General features: G+C 34.2%; 1 protein-coding gene across 2 annotated transcripts; it reads left to right on the forward strand.

The window, feature by feature from the left end:
* Positions 1 to 3,127: 3,127 nt before the first annotated feature.
* On the forward strand, positions 3,128 to 20,994 carry MS3_00008382 (uncharacterized protein; the record flags this gene model as incomplete). 2 transcript variants are annotated; one of them, XM_035732341.2, is made up of 8 exons in its annotated part: positions 3,128 to 3,214; positions 5,094 to 5,247; positions 7,231 to 7,393; positions 10,349 to 10,417; positions 12,189 to 12,336; positions 16,285 to 16,466; positions 17,889 to 18,056; positions 20,850 to 20,994. In XM_035732341.2, coding segments are annotated over 8 exons (972 nt in total). In that variant the 3' UTR covers positions 20,851 to 20,994. The 2 variants fall into 2 exon arrangements, with proteins under 2 accessions (XP_035587549.1, XP_051065337.1); XM_051216735.1 differs by lacking the exons at positions 3,128 to 3,214; positions 5,094 to 5,247; positions 7,231 to 7,393; positions 10,349 to 10,417; positions 12,189 to 12,336 and adding an exon at positions 15,825 to 16,238.
* Positions 20,995 to 21,815: the final 821 nt, after the last annotated feature.

The following is a 21,815-nucleotide window of genomic DNA, read 5'->3' on the forward strand; positions in this document are numbered from 1 at the left end:
ATATTTGAAGAGTGATGAAACGTCTAAAAACAAGAGTTCATATTTCGCTACAGGTCAGAACAAGATTTTATTGTATTTAATTTAATAAAGGATTCACAATGAGGAATGGTATATCGTAGTGCGATTTTTATCAATTGTTGACCAACTGTGAACAACCAATGAAAAGAATAAAGCACCGAAGAAATGTTCCTTTCTATTTTGATACTCCTCAACAGTGTACACTTTTAGGTCTCGTGGTAGCTTCAATAACATTGAACAACTGGATCATATTTCAGTGAATAACTTCAATCAATTCTTTATGTACCACACGTAAATACATCGCGCTTTGCTTGATAAATTGACACAATTCTCATTTAAACATTAAAAATACGAAGTTCAGAGAAAGGATCTCTTTTCAACGAATTTATTATCAAGCTGTACAGCCGTATATATATGAAACATTATTTGTTAAAGTACTAGTTCCCTGAGGACATGTGAACAAGGAATAACCATGATGATGTAATAGAAAGATTACGATACTAGATTGCGTAATGTGAACAATAACAACAGACTTGGGTTAATAACGAAATATAATGTCAAGGTAATGATAACAATAGGACGTACTTTTTTTGCACACATAGTTCTGGCTTAAGCTCATGGATGGTAAAAGCTTCGGCTATTTTTAGGAGTTGGTTACGAAGAAATCTAAATAGATTTGGACAAATCGTATATACAACCTTGAAATCAAACTGTGGATCAGTAGAATGATTACAGTCGATTAGATGTTCATGTATGGAACTTCTAACTGCTTTCCTATCACCTTTGTAGAACCACATTGGGACGTGTTCCCGTATTCGAGTTGATTGTCTATAGATTTATAATTGCCCAATACTTTCTGTTTATACTGAAAGCCGTTTTAAACAAATTGTACTCAGTTTTCATGTATAAAAATAGTTAAATCAATGATGAAGTGATTTAGTCAAACTAGAGCATAATTACCTTCACTTCTATACATGAAATGTAATTATCAATCGGAATATATTAAGAAATAAGTTGCAGTTAGACATTAACACCGTTGAATGCCGGCCAGTTCTGTGGTCCAGAGGCTAAGCGTTCGCGCTCAAGACTGATAGGTCGTGTGGCGGGATCGCGGATGCGCACTGCTGAGGAGTCCCAAACTAGGACGAAACGGCCATCCAGCACTTCCAGATTTTCCATGGTAGTTTAGCTTCAATTAACTCATGAATTCAACTGTAAAATATTTGATCTTTAAAAACTTAATGAATACAGTATCTGTTTTAGTAATAAATATATTTTCACCATAAATTAGTGGTTAAAATTGGACTGGAATCACTTTGTTTTGCACTGCGTATTTTCCCTCTTCGCAAAAATAAAGCGGCTGTCTATGACTGACAAGATTCGAAAAGTCAACTAGATATTTGAGTATATAGAAATAGTCACATTGGATAACACCACCTACATTAGAAGCATTTTACAGTATTTCAATGGTTTACGGGCCTAGCTAACAATATCAACCGCAGTTATTGCTGTACATGAAAACGTTGTATAACAACAATCTATATGAAATGGATTATTTCAAAACTCTTATGATCTTGTAGTCATGTCACTTTCTTGGCATATTAAGAGTAACCTTATGTATATTGTTATATCCTAACGATAAATAAATGAATGGTAACTCCTTGGAATTGTTTATGGACTATTATTACATATAATCTTATCGGATAACTACAACTATTTCTCTTATTATAAGCTTCCATTCGACCTATTGCCTACTACTATACGATTTACTATTCTTGAGTTATTCTCAATCTATTAGTTACTGTCTCTCACACTCACAGCCATATTGGCATGATCTTGTATAATTGTTATTTTCTATTTCATGGTGTGTTGAGGTCTGATTTCCTTGTATGTATGCGTATGTCTGAAATACATGATTCATACATTAGAAGCTGAGATTTTGTTCTGAACTGAACGGTCAGAGCAAGGCAAAGTGAACCAATAAGGATTCAAAGTTGAATGTAGGCTCCCCGTACTAGTTAACTCGTCATTGGTTTGGCACAGTGCCAAGGTCATATAAATCGGTATCTTAATTGACGGTTCAGTCTTGTGATATTTAACGGACTATTGGACACATATATTCCAAAAATAATACGATGCTCTAAAATGATGTTAATTATGACTATACATGTATCTCAAACTCTACATTATTAACATTTTCACAAATGTTCAAGCAGAATAATAATAACGTCTTTTTAAATAATATACTCTTACTAATTGCAAGCGTTGCCTTCATTTTGTATCAACTTAATTACGATTGTAAATTTAGTATTTAAAAATTATCAGTTTTAAATTCATTTGGTATTGTTTGTTTGAATCTTCTCATTGATGTTTACGACTGCAATTGATCAGTCTCATATTCGCATATATGCGTACTGTGTGTATTGCATTAAGTCACAAGCTTTACAAGCAAAAATAGATAGTGGCTAGCAGTGGAATCCAGTACGAGTGTTTCGTTCTATCTGGGACTCAGCTGGATGTAACTTCACCTCAGAGTTGATGTTCACTCTGGAACTCGAACCCAGTACCATTCTCTTCAAACACCATCACATTATCCATTTAACTATTGAATCCTGATGGCCACCTGTGATGCAGGCTATAAGCTTATATATCAACCAGTTTGTAACGAACGGTATTGGGTTCGATTCCCAGAGTGAACATCAACTTTATGATGCAAGTACATCCAGCTGACGTGTCCCAAATAAGACGTAACATGCGTCCTGGTTTCCAATACTAGCCACCATTCATCTTTGTTTATTATCAGTTTCTTCATATATATTTCTACAGTAGAATCTTATATAAAAACGTTTAATAGTTATGTAACCATAGTAACTTGTACTTTTGAACTGAGTAAAGTAAATAACTGATATTCTATTCTTTATTTCAATGTTATTTTATTGTTTAACTAATTCTTAATTGATTGTATTATTGTTGTTTAATTCTCTGTATAAATACATGATCAACCTGTAACTATACGTATACAATCCAATTTGTATTCTATCTATCTTAGTTTATCTTTAAAGAATCCTATTTTATAATTATAATCTACATGTATATGTGATAAATACATATGATGATGACTGAATTAGAAAGACGAAGACCTTTCACTGATTTACAAATTAAAAATCGTTTATCAAAACTGCCAGTTTTTGAACAGGTCAGTTAATAGTTCTTTTTTGTTTGTTTGTTTACTATATATGGGGATGTAATATTTCAATGTGTTCTTGAATGACTTCTATATAGAGACATGATTTGGTAATATTGTCATACACTGATTTAAAGGATTTACATTTGTAGTCAGGTAATAGTAAAGATCTGATATGTTTAATCACTATAGAGTGAAATGATGAATTGTGTATACTGAATGATTGTCATTAGTTGGATTATCATTTATACAAAACGATCAAAATTGTATTGTGATGGAGATCGATCTTTGACTCAAACAATAATCCATTTGTATTTTACATTTTATTCTAATGCTTACATTAGTATTATTCTATCTCACATCAAGTAGAGATGGCAGATTTGTTGAAGTAGTGAAATTTCATCACTTGAGATGGCTGGGAGACGTGTTACGTATGCCAAACTACCGACATGCAGTGTTTCATGGTGTAGGAGTAGATTGGAAGAAAGGTAGTGGTGGCCAGATCAAAACATGGCACAAATTCATGTTGTTAGGTGTAGACTACCTGGCTGGGATCCGCATGACGATAGCAATCGATGGTTAGAAACCTTGAATGACATGGCTTAAAATCGTTTCAGTGGTGCAGGTGCATCCACTCTGTGTGTTCGCCAAAATTCCAACCTTCTGAATTCTTCATTTACCCTCTTTTTCTCTTTCCAAATTTGTTTCACTGCATTATACTCTTTGAACGACATCTTCAAACCCTAATGTTTTCGATTACTGCTTATACTTGTACTACTCCCACCACTATGGGATAGACAATTGCATCTCTGTGCTAATGCGGTATGTCGACATGAATTGATGTATGTACGTCCGAAGTTCTGCGTTGTTGCTGACTTACTGACTGATCTCACATTAGTGATGTGTTTTTTTAATGCTTTTGGTTAGTTCTATTTTAAGGGTCGGTATATCAGACAACAAAGTTTCTTAGTTTTTATGTAGCATTTTGTATTCACAGTTAGTATTATGACCATTGTTAAGACTAGGATTACACAATTGCTGTATTGGAAAAAACACTGCCCTAATGCTTTATATTAATTATTACTGAGAATCTATATTCTTATTTTTTATAGCTAAGTTGAACTACCTTAGCAGTTACCCACTCAATAGCTTTGGAATTTATTCTGAATTTCAATGATATTAACGTAGGTTTTCATGACATAATTAATTAAAAACTAACAAAATTCATAGTGAGTACCTGAATTATTAATTCGTTGTAATTCTTCAATAGATATAAACGTTCGACAGGAAAGCTTAAGCATTAAATCGTATTGAAGACTACATACTGAATAAAGTGTACGAGTTGATCAACGGATTTCTATGATTATTGGGGACTAGACATTTCAAAACTGATTAATAACCCGTGACTATTTGATATAAGCTTATAGCTTGTATCACAGACTGATTTTTGTTAGACAACCAGTGAAAATTAGGGAGCGCTTGACATCTGTTTCGCCCCAATATGGAACTTCTTAACTATACACATTCACGACCCCACTCAATGCTTTGAAGGCTAAACGCTCGTCAATAAATCTGAAGTTCTTGGGCTTGATCGTGTGAGGGGTCCAGTGCTCCTCTGTTTCCTGTGGTTCTCTAAGACGAGTCAGTGACAGAAAAGGATATCAAAAATCCCTGCAATAGCGTGTAGTAATGATAATTCGAGATTATCAGTGATAGTAAACATCTGCACAATGTTGATCAGTGATGATGGCTGACTGGTAATGACTGGTTTTTATCTTTTACAAATATTCTTAGGTGGCTATTTTATTTCCACATAATAAATCAAATTGCTTTCTTCGAATTACATTAATTTCTAATTGCACATTTCTTTGGTCTCTATTTTGTTCTTCAGTTTGATTTCCTTCATGGATCCGATATTCTACTTGAACGAGAGTCTGAAATCACACTTTACTTATATGGTAAGCTAAGAGAGGATTTGGATAACCTTCAAGCAAATATTAAAAATGAATTATTATCTACTGATGTGGAAACTGAGGTTGTTGAGGGTAAGTTTTGACGTAATTGTCAAACTACTTAATACAAAAATGAGTACTAAGAACTTATATTTGAAAATGTTTAGTCCTTTGTCATCGAATAGACTCAACTTGGCCACGGGTCGATTCCTAATCCAAATTCTTAGCTTACTCCAGAAGCTAAATTTTGATGGAACATTTATTATCGCTAAAAATTTTTTGATCTACATATCAGGAAGTTCATATTTCTCAAACTCAGTAAACTAAATCTAAGTGAAAAGCGATAAGATATTATATATCATGGTGCGATTTATGTAAGTCTGATTATCATGTGTCAACTTTTATCACTTATGAGTATTAAAAATAGTGTTGGACGCTGTCTGACAATGGTGTTCAGGACGTACATTTCGTCCTACCTGGGATTGATCAATTGCAGTCTTAAATACCAAATAGAAATATTCACGCAAATTATCCATAATGGTTTGTTTAATACTTGTTAACTCATTTGACTGAATATCATCTTGCCGGTTGTGTGATCTAGAGGTCTTGAATTCAATCCTATGTGAATTGACAGTTACTCACTCTTTTTTACGTCTTTAACTTCAACAATACAACTGTCTACATGGTCTCTAGTCTTCTCTGGTTATTATAAATCGAGTTTGTAAACAATACTTATTGGCTTGAACTTGATATTTAAATGCCGTTTTATAAAATATAAGACAATACTTGAAGCTATATTCATTCTTAATCTACTGACACTACATTTTTAGTACAACCTTAAATGCCATATATATTTACCAGTTTTAATATAGCAAATTTACACTAGCCTTTCATTTAACTAAAGTAAATTATTGGAACCTTTTAGTGGGGCCCCTTTATTTTGTCGTCATTCATATCGGGTGACGGGCTCACCACTTTAGTGGCCCAAGTTTTAAATCCAGCGAGATCGTTTCTGATTGCCATTGAGATATACATATCGTCAATCCTCGTATATAATCATCAACTTAAGTCGCGTTAGTGGATAACGGAATTAAATAAGTCAAATACGAGAATTAATTTTGAATACGTATATTTCATGCAATCGTTGATCCAGACAAAATATCGAAGATGCGAAGAGAAGAGAGCAGAGTGAAATGACACACAGCGGAGTAGGTTCGTGAACCAAACCCATTTTAACCAAGCGTTAATCAATATTTATAGTCATATAAAAATAAGCTACAGATTTGTGATTGAACGGGATAAGATTGATAAGTGAATAATTAACAAGGTCAAAATGTGACTCAAGTAGAATCAATAGATTGGCTTGTCCGAAAGGTATAATAAGGTATATGGGCTTAACATAATAACCGACACTACAACGTCTTGATAATTAGCGCTAATATTATAAATATCCATGTTGTTGAACAATCATCCTAAATAGCTTCCTATCCTCGCTTTCGGTTTAAGCTTACCAATAATTAATACAACTATGAGCACTCAGACTTAGTGATTCGAGAATAGAAATCAATAACAGATGAGGGTGGGGATGGGGGTGGTGGAGAAATCACATATTTAATAGTCAATAGTCTAAGTGCTTGTATGTTCGAGCTCAGTGATCAATCATATATCAGTTTTAAAACCAAAGAATGTTTTTACACAGATAGATTATTAACATGAAAACTACAATTCTGTTAGTTGTCCAAAGGGTATTTGATATTTAGCAATTATTAGCAAAATGTACCTGTTTTCTTCAAGGAATTGATCAACGACAATTCATTTATTATTTTGATGAAGTTTTGTTCTTTGAGCTGGGTGGTTTGGTCATGGAGCTTTCATCGTTCTTCTGAACTATATCATCTGCATAAACTTCTACCTGACGTTTGTGCTGATGATGTCATTCAGAAGAACGATGAATGCTCCACGACTAAACCATCCAGTTCAGAGAACAAAACTTCATCAAAATCATCCACATGAGCTACAAATCTTCTCCATCATCTCAAATTCATTTATTATTTAATTTAATTTTTTCTTGATTAGAAAAATCATTACCATTTGACACCACAACAAAAATTGGGCAAAAATTAGCACGTATTGCTAACGTATTCATTGGGAATTTGAAACGATCAAAAGAGACCAGTCCTATTATTGAAGATCGTGTTAAATTACCGACAGAAAGAAAAGATTTAGGAAAATCGACAAGGTATTGTTATATTATGTAATAAGTAGTATAGTTTTAGTGTTAATATTAATTGGTATGTGCTCATTAGTGATTAACTTCAAGATATGACTCCTGAAGTTCTGTTGAAAAACTGTGACTAGTGGAGTTACCTACTTCAGTCAATGAAAGACGATCAATTAATATTGCGAATTACTTGAATTCACACGTACACACCATTGGATGTCAAGCCTGTAGTATAGAGGTTAAGGGTTCTCTAAAAAACTGAGTTCTCCATTCGATCCCCTCCGGCTTGTGGACGTACATCAACGAGGAGTTCCATGCAAGAATGAAATCACTGTTTAGCGCTTTTTGATTTACAGTAATTGTTTACTTAAGATAAGTCAATGACATAAACTATGAATATTATATGATTGTCAGTTGCTTATGTATTCGTACGTAAATAAATAAAACAATCATTTTGTATCGTTACTAGTGTTGTAGTGCACGAAAACTTGGTTGGGCCAACAAATTTATTTTATAACACAGAATTACACAGTAGCTTAATAAAACTTGAAGATCCTACATTAAATACATCATTTGCACTTCTTCTTTGCGTTGTCCCTTACACATTCCATTATTTCTCTAATTCCATTGTCATTTCGATTGCTCTCTGGTTTGCTTCCTGTTCTCTTCATTGCAATCTTCTTCTGCTAGGCATTCCAATTCTAATCGGTGCTACATACTACTTATATCTGTCAACATAAATAGCATGCACCACAGTGTTACATGGTACGATAGAATAATGGTTTTATTGTGCTAATTAATTGATTTATTATCAAATGTCACTGGTTAATACGCTTTCTTAAAAGTAGGAAACAACGAATATCTGTATTTTTTTTCATACTATTCTTAAATCTGGATTCCTTCGATTAGGAATCCTCGAATATTTTTAATACATTGATTCATAGAATATTGTTAAACCAATTATTAGGAAATTAGCAATGTCCATAAGTTTATAATTGATTGATCACTGGATGGTGATCAATGTCATGTATGTCAGGCCCTTCTTAAAGTAGACTGAATCCTATCGACTAAGTTGCTATGTGGCCACCAGTCTAAGTGACTCGATATTGCGTGCGGCCCGGATAGCTTAGTGGTAACATCTCTGACTGTAAAGCTCGGTGACACGGGATCGAGTCTGTCAGGGAGCATCAGTTCTCTCAAGAATAATACAGGTTCACCTTGCTGACGAGTACCAAGTGGTACGACACATAGGTCCATGGTTTCCTGTTGACTACTTCTAGCCATGTTATGGCTTTAAGTTGCGGTCGATTTTTACCCTGTGCTAATTGTTGTGTCCTTGACTGGAAAATTAGAGAGCAGCGTACTTATCGATCGATTCAATGACACGTAAACACGTACGGACAGCCTAGAGTCTCTATTGGTCTCGCTTCCCTGTCTAGCCCAGTCACTTGAGTCCAGAACACAAGTCACAACCTCTGAGATATGAATCATTATATTTCAAACATACTTTGTTTATATACCAATCAAGCATACCACATCGTACCATAAAAATAGAAAACAACATTTTGTACAATATTCAACAAGTGAACAGATATCGACCAATAGGAAATGTCCATTTAAAGTCCAAGGACACCATTGGACTTAACATGATAATTATTGGTCTATTCTTCCGCATCCACAACAAGCCACCATCTTTATCAATAAAACCTCATATTACATCAACATACCGAAGTGTCCATCAATTATAATACAATATTATCTCATATCGTCTCATAAAATAAATCCATGTTGGGTTTACATAAGATTTACATAACATTTTCGAAGTTACTAAATAGTAATTCTGAGTATGATATAATCTGAAGATTATGGAATAATTCTTTGTACTAGTGATAATTCAACACTTAAATGAATTCTTACCTAAAATAGACAATCCATCATAGATCAGATCATATTCATTGAATGGGATATGCTTATTTAGACATAATGTAGATTAACAAGATAAATTCATATTCAATTACAAATCACTGAATATTATACATTGCGGAAAGAATAAGAATATACTCTACGAGATATAAAGAATAAAATGGAAGAAGATTGATTCAATGAAAAGTTTTCACTTTATTGAATTTATTTTTGAAGTATAATTGTATTGTAGTGATACAGAACACAATTGGGGACAATTGAATGTTTTGGGTGGAGTTCTGTTGGTTCCCATTGGTAACCAATGGGAGACACAACCAAAACAAAGAAGTAAACAATGACAAATTTAAGGTCAATAAGAACCAATCAACGTCGAGGTGTACAGAACAAGCTGTGAAACACATGAAAAATTCGAACACTTCACTTCTATCTGAAGTTTGTGCTGATGATGTCGTTCAGAAGAACGATGAAAACTCCATGAGAAAACCATCCAGCTCAGAGAACAGGACTCCATCCAGATCATCCACCATCTCACAACTGAATGTATTTGAACACAGAATTGTAGAACATCTTAGTAAAATATGAGAGCCATATAGTATAATACTTCATTTGCAAAATGTCAGTTAATCGTCTCAGAATTCATCGTTTCTTCGTTTCTACACTAATCATTCTCTATTCTCGTTCTCTTCTTTTTTTCGATCATTTTAACCTTCTGTCTTCAGACATTTCATTTTCGATTGATGATATATACTACTTATATCTGTCGATATCAGTAGCACACATTACAGTATGATATAATAAGATAAAATGTTAAAGTTAGAATGAAATGCAATCAGAAAGAACGTAGAAATAGAAATAAATCGGTTATTGAGTAAAACATTCATAGAGAAAAAGATAGAGAGGAGTATGACTGATTCGGAAGAAAAAAATCCCTTTTCATCTTTGTTATTCAGCTACTTAAGTGAAATTAAGAAATTCCGAATATATATATCTATTTATGTTATATGAATTGTAAGACTGATTTCTTCATACTCACTTTTCTTTTCTTTTTAGAGAAATAAAGCCTAGTCGAGATCAGAGGGTTACCAGAATTAAAAAGTCTGGTAAATTCGCAAATTTAGTGTAAGCTTTCATTTACATAAATTTCGATTTTTCATATATATATATATATATATATATACATCAGTGTGGGGTTGTGGAGATTATTATGTTTTTGATCGAGATCATGGACCGATCCATGAGAGGGATCGTAGACGCGCACTTCCGAAAAGTCCCACAATGAGACGAAACGGCCGTCCAGGTGGCCTAAAATCAATCAGTTCATGATGTCAATCAATCATATATTTATAACTTATGGACACCTATTAAATAGGACTAAATGAGGGTTATAAACCAGTTAGGATTATGATCTATAGGTGATCCTTAGGGTTAAAACATAGATTTAGGGTTTTCATTACCAATTGACATTACCTATAATGCCGATATGCTGTTTAGCCAAATGTATGAATGAATGTTGTGCGAAAGTTCGAGACGCATTATTTTATGTTTGATTGGTTCGTCCATTAATTATAATGTTGCCGTACAAATAGATCACTTCTGCTTGACGTTTTTGTGAATAGTTTTGTCCAGAAAAATAATCAATATTTCATAATTACACAATTGTGCTCATAACATGTTACTTAACCAAAATTATCCACTTAAGCTACAAATGGTATTCACCATCATGAAAGTGTATACATTGAAAAATACATTCTTTATTGAGTCTGTGGGCAGGTAGAAGTGATCTATTCGTACTATGTTGATTATATTGTCGAGAAGGATAGTGAATGCTTCATGACTAGATCATCCGATTCAGAGGACGAAACTTCATTGAGATATGCACTTTATACGTAAAGATGATGACAAAGAAAGTAGAAGAGTGGATATTTTTATACACGTCAATAATAATGGATACTCAAGAAGAAGAAGAAAAAAGAAAAATACACCCTTTGATCTTACTAATAAACCTGGAATTTATCAATAGACGTTGGCTTAATGTGTATTCTTTTTATTTTCTGATAAAATGGGAAAGTATAAATTTTTTATTTGCCACGTTATGCTACTATAACACAACCGGTGATTGACATTATGTTACCACTGGACGGCACGGCATAACATTAAATCAGATAAACGACTGCCGACGAAATGTACAGAACCAATGAATAAGCTAAGCGGTACTTTATTCACTGAACTAATTGAGTAATGACTAACCTCTCCTTATCTAGTCTGATATGACAACAGTTTTATAAAGTTTTGATTGAGATCATGAACCGATTGATGTTCCACCACCATTGAAAACCAGTGCTTCCAGATCTTCACTGATGGTCGAACATCAATCGATTCATGATCTCAATCAACAATTTAATAATCTCCACAGCCCCATACTGATAATTACCATGTGTTCACTAGTGACTAGATTCGTGAGAAAATTCTCGCAGTTCTAGTAAGAAGCCGTGACCAGTGGAGCTAATATGTGTCGGGTAGAGACTAATATCTACAATGGAAGTTGGTTGAGCGATTTCGTGGATTGGATGAGGTTAGACATTAACACCATCGGATGCTAGCCGTCTCAGTGGTTTAGAGGCTAAACGTTCGCGTACGAGACCTAAGGCCCTGGGTTCGAATCCCACGAGCAAGATCGTGGATGCGTACTGCGCAGGAGTCCCACAATAGGACGAAACGGCCGTTCAGTGCTTCCAGGTTTTCAATGGTGATCTAACATCGATCAATTCATGATCTCAATCAAAAACTTAATAATCTCTACAACCCTATACTGATAGTTCCATAAGTTTTTCAGTCATCATTTAATAATCTTATACTTTTTATAATGATTGTTTTATAAAATACATTATAGTACATCATTAAAAGATCCGAAACAACGTTCTCTTATTCAATTAAATCAAATTCCTGAATTACCACAACATGAACAAGATAAAAAAGCAAGTTTATATTTGAAAGAGAAATTATTTGACGATTTTGGTGAAGCAGCTAAAAGAGAACAAGTTAGTTCATTTTTATGATTATTCTTGGTTCTTTTTTTTTAAAATCTAAAGTAATGAGTCTCTCTTTGATAAATTTCGATAGAACAATGAGAAGATGGAGTTGATCTGAAAAATGTGATGTATTTGCGCTATACATTTCGAACAATCTGGTCAAACATATATGACTTATCAGGGCATTTTATATGAAAATTAATAAAGGATAATGACATGAAAATTCAAGTAAACAAGATAACAAAGGGGGAGTGAAACTATTTTACATCGTATAGAAAGAATAAGAAATTGTTATCCTAGGCCATAGAATGAATTAACGATCACCAGAGTAAATTCAAGGTTACGACAAATTATTTTTCTACACATAAGGGGAGTTTAAATTTACGAATAGCCAAGGCTTCAATAAACTTGAGAATTAGTCCTTGACAATTTCTATACAACGTTTTAAAAGCTGTATTAATGTCAATTATGTGCCGCGTTTCAATTATAAGTTTCGCTATCGATAAACATGGTTGTCTACCTCCAACACTGATCTGATCATTTGACACTAATTGATTTTGAAGCCATCTAGGCACATGTTCAATGACCCTTGATTGCATTATTCGACTACTACTCCCAATGTATATGTGTCCACACAAACATGTAAATTGGTAAATGCAATGGGATGTGACGTAGTCATTTGTGCATTGTCTACGTCTAGTTGGAATCATGGGCTTAGACTTTTCAATCACGACCAATTTAGCAGCATAATAGGTTTTCTCGATGGCTACTTTCAATCTCTGTCTTAAAACTATGCTATTGGATTCACCTCTATATGGTAGATAGATAGATATAAACTTTTTTCTTTGGAACCGAATAAACGAGATATGTTGGCGTCAACTGACTTTTGCACCTATTAATACACTATAGTGGATAACCATTTGATATTAATGTGTCAGTCAGCAACTTTTTATCTTTTTCAACCGTGTCAGCAGTGCAACTTCTTTGAATCCTATTAAAGAGACACTTAATCAAGCCTCGCTTGTATTGCAATGGACAGGAACTATAGGAATTTAACTATTGTCCCGTTCAAGTTGGTTTCCTATAAACTGACCGTCCTATAGTACCATCCTCTCTTCGACTTAAAAGTATGTCTAAAAAGGCCAATTGGTCATTATTTTCTGCTTCATTAAAAAACGTTACAATATTGTTTTGAACGCCATTGAGTTTATGTAATAACTGGGAAACCACAAAATCTTTATCACATATAACTAGTATATCATCCATGTATCTTCTGTATAAATATGTTTCACTAATGAGCTCGTTCGTCATATTTTCTACATATGACATAAGTACATCAGCTAAGAGAGGTCCCAATGGGCTACGCCCCCGATATGTGTACAAAAACAATTTATCGTAACCTTGAATTTACCTTGGTAATCCTTGAGTCATTCTATGGCCTAGGATAACGTGACAATTTCTTATTCTTTCTATACGATGTAAAATTGTTCCTCTCCCCCCTTGTTACCTTGTTTACTTTAACTGTCAATTAGTTGATCTTTATTAATTCTTTCTTATCTGTTAACTTTATTTGTAACGAAATGAATTATGAGAATTATCGAATTGTATGAGGTGATTTTCATTACTGATTGACGTTTATCTGTTACACACTACTGAATTGACCTAATAGGTTTATGATTTTCAATAATAATCTAGTGGATGTTAATCCATGGGGAAAACGATATCCAAACTCAATTAAGCTCTGTAAACCTTTTGAATAAGTTATAACTGTATGTTTAGTAATGACAAGCTTTAAGATGAATTTCCGAAGTTATGAGAAGTTGTCATCAGTAAAGTTCATCCATGTGAAGCTTGAGACAATCATCACTTATGATCACTAGTGGATTGTTCCGGTAATTTACAAAAGTGAACTAAGTTGAAAGCATTGATCAACTCATTTATTCAAATGTAATGAGATCGCCCAAAGAACTAACTCTGCTGTTACACAAAACCTTTCGTGGTGTTATAAGTGTGCACCACCTAGGATTCTCATACTAAGACAAAATATTTACTAGTTGCTCTATAGTATCTAGTATTATCACGACTAATACCACTCCGTAATGAAAATCATTTAACAATACAATGATCTCCACAAATCACTTCACAAAACTTTTATAATGTTGCTGTTGAGAACAGCGGATGTTTCATTAAAATGATGATTGGAATTGGAGAGTCTACTGTATCAAAAATATCTTAAGTTATTTTTCACCAAGAGCGTTAACTTAAAAGGATGTACTCTGGGTCTAAATGTTCTAGGAAAACCATATAGATGCTTGATAATCTTAAAAAACACAATGTTTGGTCGAGATGAATATATGAGTCGTACCGATAGAACTATTAAGTAGGAAATTATAACCGGTTATTATCTCCGGTTACAGGGTTATCAGTGAGTAATACTGAAAAGTCCCATATTAGGATCAGACGACCATCAAGTGCTTCCAGGTTTTTAATGATTTCCTAACTTAGATCATTTCATAATCTCAATAAAAATGAGTAATTATGTTAAAAACCTATGCTATGTTAGAAATAACACTTTTAGTTAGCCTTGAAAAACAAAACGGGATTCTCCGATACAACACAGCATGCACCAATCCAATCACAATTGACGGAGAAGATTTGGAAGATGTAAAAACCTTTACATATTTGGGCAGCATCATTGATGAACAGAGTGGATCTGATGCAGATGTGAAGGCGCGGATCGGCAAAGCAAGAGCAGCATATTTACAGCTGAGGAACATCTGGAACTCAAAGCAACTGTCAACCAACACCAAGGTCAGGATTTTCAATACAAATGTCAAGACAGTTCTACTGTATGGGGCAGAAACCTGGAGAACTACGAAAGCCATCATCCAGAAAATACAGGTGTTTATTAACAGTTGTCTACGCAAAATACATCAGATCCGTTGCCCGGACACTATTAGCAACAACGTACTGTGGGAGAGAACAAACCAGATCCCAGCGGAGGAAGAAATCAGGAAGAAGCGCTGGAAGTGGATAGGACACACATTGAGGAAAGCACCCAACTGCGTCACAAGACAAGCCCTCACATGGAATCCTGAAGGTCAAAGGAAAAGAGGAAGACCATAGAACACATTACGCCGGGAAAGGGACATAGACATGAGAAAAATGGACAAGAATTGGATGGAACTAGAAAAGAAGGCCCAGGACAGAGTGGGTTGGAGAATGCTGATCTGCGGCATATGCTCCATTATGAGTAACAGGAGTAAGTAACTAAGTAAGTAAGCAAGTAAGAAAACAAATTCACTGACATTCTTTTGGCTAATTTAATTTTGTAATTTTTGTAAAATTCTAAATCGTTCATCATTGTTTCATATATGTTTTAAATTTAAAACAATTTTTTGCTCCCAAATGCCCTGGTACGGCCGGGAGTGGGGAGAGTCAGCTCCCCCTATCGAAATACTCCCACATAGCCACGCGTATACAGCCTCTGCCAGGGAAGTCCTATTCACTGCCTTCACGCAGCGGGGATGTTGTTTACGAAATTGAGAAGACGAAAAGCGAATGTCTGGGGCTTTAACCGGATCCCAAGCCAATGGTGCACATGGGCTTCAGTATCCTGAAGGAATAAATAGTGTATGAACAAATTGTTGGTTACCGGCTGCTATGAGACTGTATCTCCTGACATTGCTCCACTGCCTTGTGGATCAGACGTTTAGGTCAAAGTCTCCGGGTGTGGTCCCCTAAGAAAACCACCTGCTACGGTCTGGGCACCCGGACAGTATCACAGCTCACATACAAATCAAGTGACTTGTGTGAAGCATATATAATTAGTGTCCCTTTTTACCAACATTTGTGTGTTCCAATAAATAAAGAAAGAAAATAATTTCAACATGCAAATGTATTACTTAAAAGTAAGATTAGTAGTAGAAGTGATTTCGATCAAATTCTTAACTTTAGGAAATGCTTCTGGAGAAAATGAAATTACAAGCAATGAGATTCACATCGGAATCAGCTAGGCAGCAAGATAAAATTGATGAGATGATAACTGAAGCTAAAGGTCGCAAGAAAACAAGAAAAGAAGAAGCTACAGATATGGCAGTTAGTCAACTTTTAGATAGAAGTCATCAGTTAAATGAAATGTATGTGATATTTTTATTGAATTATTGTATATCAATTTGATTTTAAATGTAAATGTGCTTTCTTTCCATACAAAATCAGAGTAAAACCAGATTTTAAAATGCACTAAGTAATTATATCCTTCATGAATTTTGTTTAGATGCTTAAATAATGACAATCAGGCATGTAATAAACAAATGTAGATGAGCGTTTGCGCAAGATCATGGATTGATTAAAGTTTGACATTAAATTTGTTAGACGCCGGCTCAGTTGTCTAGAGGTTAACCCTTCGCGCATGAGACCGAAGGTCCTGAGTTCTAGTCCCGTGAGTGGGTGGGATCTTGAATACGCACTGATGAAGACCTTCATACTAGGACGAAACGGCCATCTAATAATTCCAAGTTTCCAATGGTGGTCTAGCTTGAATCGACTGGTGATTTCAACTATGAAGATATAAACGTGTTTGGAACACGTTAGGACAGTACAAGTCATAAATTATCGGGAAGCAAGAGAATATTTGAAATAGTAAAGTCTTTATTAAAAAAAATTTGTGGCTCAGTCTATTACTATTGTCAGATCGTTTCATCTGGTTGATTGCTGTGATTGGTTTCTTTATTTCTTTTATAAAAGCGAATTCTCATTTCAACAGTAACTTACTGTTAAAATAGTCTAACAGAATTAAAATAGTAAAACTCAAAAGTGTATCACTGTCGCATGATTTTGAGATGAAGAATATTTGTAACTCAGGTTAGGAATGCTGGAGGTGTTGTAACTACTGAAATAGATGGATTGGTTGTGAAACTTTCATTGTTCTTCTAAATAACATTATTACTTAGTACTATAAAGAGAAGTGAGTGGTTAGAATTTATGCGTGATTGAACAAAGGCTTGTTTCAGGTATTTCCTCTTCTGACCTGATCTTCATTTATGTTTTCTCTTATTGGCTGATAGATTTAACCGATTTCGGTAAGTCTATTGACTGATTTTTAATTAAAGGACCAAGCTACTAAAGATCTTTCAGCTCTTTGTTTTGTATTTCCTCTTCTCAACAATTCTCAAGTCAGAGTTTAAGTTATGACAGAAAATAATCGAAACGAACTTATTAACAACAATCACATAGTTATGAATAACAATCGACTATGTTTAAGGTCAACAGAATAAGCTATTATTCAATTATGAATAAATTCTAATAGCTCATTTCACTTTGAAGTAAGTGGTTATAATGTTATTCGGAAGAACAATGAAAGTTTCACAACTAATTCGTCCATCTCAGAAGTCATAACATCACCATCGTATCACGTTCTTTCCTCATCGATCTTCTTGACCTTCTGCTACCAGACATCTATTCTTGACAAGCGTTATAAACTACTTATGTCGATATAAGTAGAACACACCACAATATTTATACATTGAAACAGATTTGATATTAATGTATCTTTTTGGTAGGTATGAAAAAGATCGGGAAGAACATGAAACAGCCTTAGCTGAACGTTTACAACAACAACAATTAAAGTCGGATGATAAACAATCAAATGATCAAATGGAAGAAAATACATCAAAACTATCAGATAATAAACGTTCCAAAATGAAACAGCGTCCTTTACCACGTCTTTAGTAAGTTAGCATACTATCATTATTACTGATCTCAATAATAATAATGAATTAATTATCTTTTCTTATTGAAGCTAGATCATCATGAAAAACCCGGAAGCACTGGACGGCCTTTACGTCTTAGTATGAGACTCCTCAGCAGTGTGCATAATTAATTGTCTAGTAGTAGATATATTTTTTGTTATATTCCAATGAATAGAATAATTTAATTCCTGACGTTTCGTACATTAATATAAGCTGCTTCTTCAGAGTAGATAAATAACCAAATTCAGTTAACACAAGTTTAAATGATGCAGAGGAAACAGTTTCAACTTATGTTAATTGAATTCGGTTATTTATTTACTCTGAAGAAGCAGCTTACATCAAATCACGAAACGTCAGGAATGCAATTTCTCTGTTCATTGTGATATAACAAAGAAATACATTTATTATTAACTTTCTACTCAATTCTCAATTTATTTGAAACTAACAGTCATTTAGCTACAACGTAGGACCAGGCACATATATGCATCGGTACAAGTTGACATACCTCATTAGCACAACAAGATCAACACCAAATTCATGGAAGTAGTTACTTCAATGATAGAAAAGTATAAAGGAAAGATTGTGTCTAAGAAAGAATTAGAACAAAAGGTATAAAGTAATTTTAGTTTCAAGATTTAAGGTAAGACAGAGAGTTTATACACCTACACCACTGTAATCGATTCTGAGCCATGTCACCCACAGTCTTCAATCATTAGCTACGATAATCGCGTGGACCCCAACCAAGTACTCTGCATCTACTATCATGGCCAACACGAGTCGGCATTGCACATCGTGGTAATCGGTGTTCAGACATACGTAACATGTGGCCCAACCATCTCAGGCGATGAAGATTCATAACCTCATCATCTGATTAACCATTATTGCTTAATATCCTGCGTCTAACCTCACTATTACTTGCCTGGTGATCCCAGCAGATGCGTGCAATATTTCTGAGACATCTGTAATGAAATACTAATTACTCACGAGTATCTTGTACTCTTAATAGCCACGTTTAGCATCCGTAAATTAGAACAGAACGAACTTGAAACTATCAAGTTCAACCTTGACATTGATACCTACAAACTCATTAGTAATTGAATCAAATCAATTGTCTATAATTCAGTTTAAATATTATCATCGTATAAATAAATCTGAATGAACTTAAGTATAGTTTGTTATGGAGACGAATGTTTGAATAGTGAAATAATTCATCACTTCCTATCATTGTGTTGTCTAGTTCCTTGAGTTAGGCTATATCAGTTCTGTTTGAGTGATAATGTTGTGAACAAGAACACGGGTGGGAACAATCAAAAGTAAAGTATGAGAATCATACAATAAATACTTCATTTACAGATTTCAATCGTTTGTCTTTCATATTCAGTATGATTCTTAAGATCCATAACTCCTATCTTATTCCATTTCTGTTTTCTTCAAGTTGACCTTCATAGCCTTTTGTTGTTAGGTTTCCACTACCGATTGGTGTTACATACTACTTATATCTGTCGACATAAGTAGCATAGACCACAATAACATATATTTAATTTCCAGAAATTTTTCGAAATTTCTAAACTATCTGTCTTTTGAAAATATTGAAAAAAAACTTGAATATCAGTAAAGAGAAATAGAATTGATCAGTATTTATCCATGAAGACATGTATGCACACAACACCCAAAACATTTTTTGTGATATTTTGAGTCACTTTTAAAAGTGTTAACTGTTACGTCTAGAGCTTGGATTCTTGCTACAACTTAAGCAATCGAATGATTGGACCGTCCAAGTGTCAAGTTAGAAGACAGAAGACAAGTGGGAAGGAATCGTATTTCGAACAGTGTCCAGTATGATACAAAAACTCTTGGGTATTAATAGTTTTTAGTAAAAACGAAATGATCATTGAAGTCAGTCAATCGGCATTCAGTGGTTTTCAGCACATGTCCAATAGGGAAACTACAGGTCGATATTCCGGAACATTCTGAGTGGAATGCCTTTGGCTCCTTCAGAGCTTCCTCGCGTTCACCGGGAACCATTGCCATAGTAACAATTATCGATTTTAATCGTGACTGACATAGTTTTACCAAAAATTTCAAGTTGTTCACTAACAATCAAAGTATAACTACTTAACTGATGAATTCATTTCGACGGAGAGTTTGTGAAGATTAATAGAATTTGCAGCTAATTTTTATCACAAACAAAAGCTAAGCATTAGATTAATCAGAACCGGACTTACGGTGAATTCTGTGAATATGTAGTGAAAAGTCATGATTTATCAAATTAAAGAATTATTTAATCTTACCACATAGCAAAGTCACTAAAACTGTAAAATATGGATCCGATCGACTTTTTTAAGAATACTATGTTCTTTGTGAAACTTGAAAATTATGGGTTCGATCCCGTAAGGGATCATGGATAAGGACTTCTGTGAAATTCCAAACTGAGATGGAACGGCTACTCAACAATCATTGGTCCCTAGTTTCCCTCTAAATTATAACAATCCTTTACGAAGGCTATTTTCATAGTCAATTCATTTCAAAGGTGTTTGAGTTCCGATCAAGATTACTCTGAAGTACAGATCTATAACAACTACAACTTAGTAGATCTAGTTTTCAATTATATTACCAACTACTATTCTTTGAATTAACTGAATTTGTTACAGAGGCTACTCGATAACATTTCGAACTTCTTTGTTAAATAATTAGTGAAGGAATTTCAGAAGTGAATCATTCTAGTAAAACATTTTGTTTAATATAATCTGTTTTCTTTCTATTCTATTTTAGGGCAATCATGAGGAATGTAATGATAAAAAGAACTTGTAGATTATTGAACTAGAGAATAAGAATGACTAGTGGTCTTGAAATAAAAGACAATGTTCAGTTATAAATTGATAATCGAATTAACAATACATTCTTCATATTTATCGAATATCATTGTTTTATTCTTATTAACCAAGCGGGGAACTGTGTTTAATATTACTTCTATCAGTAAACAGTAACAACGTGTACTATTTTTCCGTCTAAGCGACAAATGAGCAAAATTGGTTTGAAAATGTAGTGTACTGTATTTGCTGTACTAACAAACGTAGCGTCAATCGATGTGAAGCTATATATAAAATCAACTAGGAAAACTATCTTGACGTTCGTATTGAAGATTCTGACTTTGATATTGATTGACAGTTGTTTGAGTTCCATATGTTCTTCAAATGTAGGAATGCTGCCCTTGCATTACCAATTCTTGCCTATACTCCTACATCGGATCCTCCTTGTTTATCGATGGAAGTTTCCAACTCTTCCAAAGTTTCTCTATCAAGCGTGATTGGGTTGGTGTTCTCCGTGTTGTATTTGAGGATATATTTTTTTCCCTAGTGTATGTCGAGGCATGTTGATTCATAGGCTTCTGCCATACTGGTTGTCTTGACCTGCATTTGTTTGCGTGTATGAGGTAGAAGGGCCAGATTGAAGTTCAGAGCAAAGTCCAAATAGACTAGTTGCATGCAAGCTGCACAATATATTCTGTGCTTTCCCTTAGATCTCGAAATCTTCATAATCCAGTCAACCATAAGAAGGAAGAGTTCTGCTGTTCTACCGTTCTAATGTACGGAACTCAAACGTGAAGAACTACTACAATCATCACCAAAAAAAGTACAAGTATTTATAAACAATTTTCTATACAAGATACTCAATGTCCGCTGACCGGATAACATCAGCAACAACCCACTGTGCAAGAGAATAAATTAGCTTGCATCT

This window comes from Schistosoma haematobium, chromosome 6 (genome assembly GCF_000699445.3).
Source record: "Schistosoma haematobium chromosome 6, whole genome shotgun sequence".
Taxonomy (NCBI): Eukaryota; Metazoa; Platyhelminthes; class Trematoda; order Strigeidida; family Schistosomatidae; genus Schistosoma; species Schistosoma haematobium.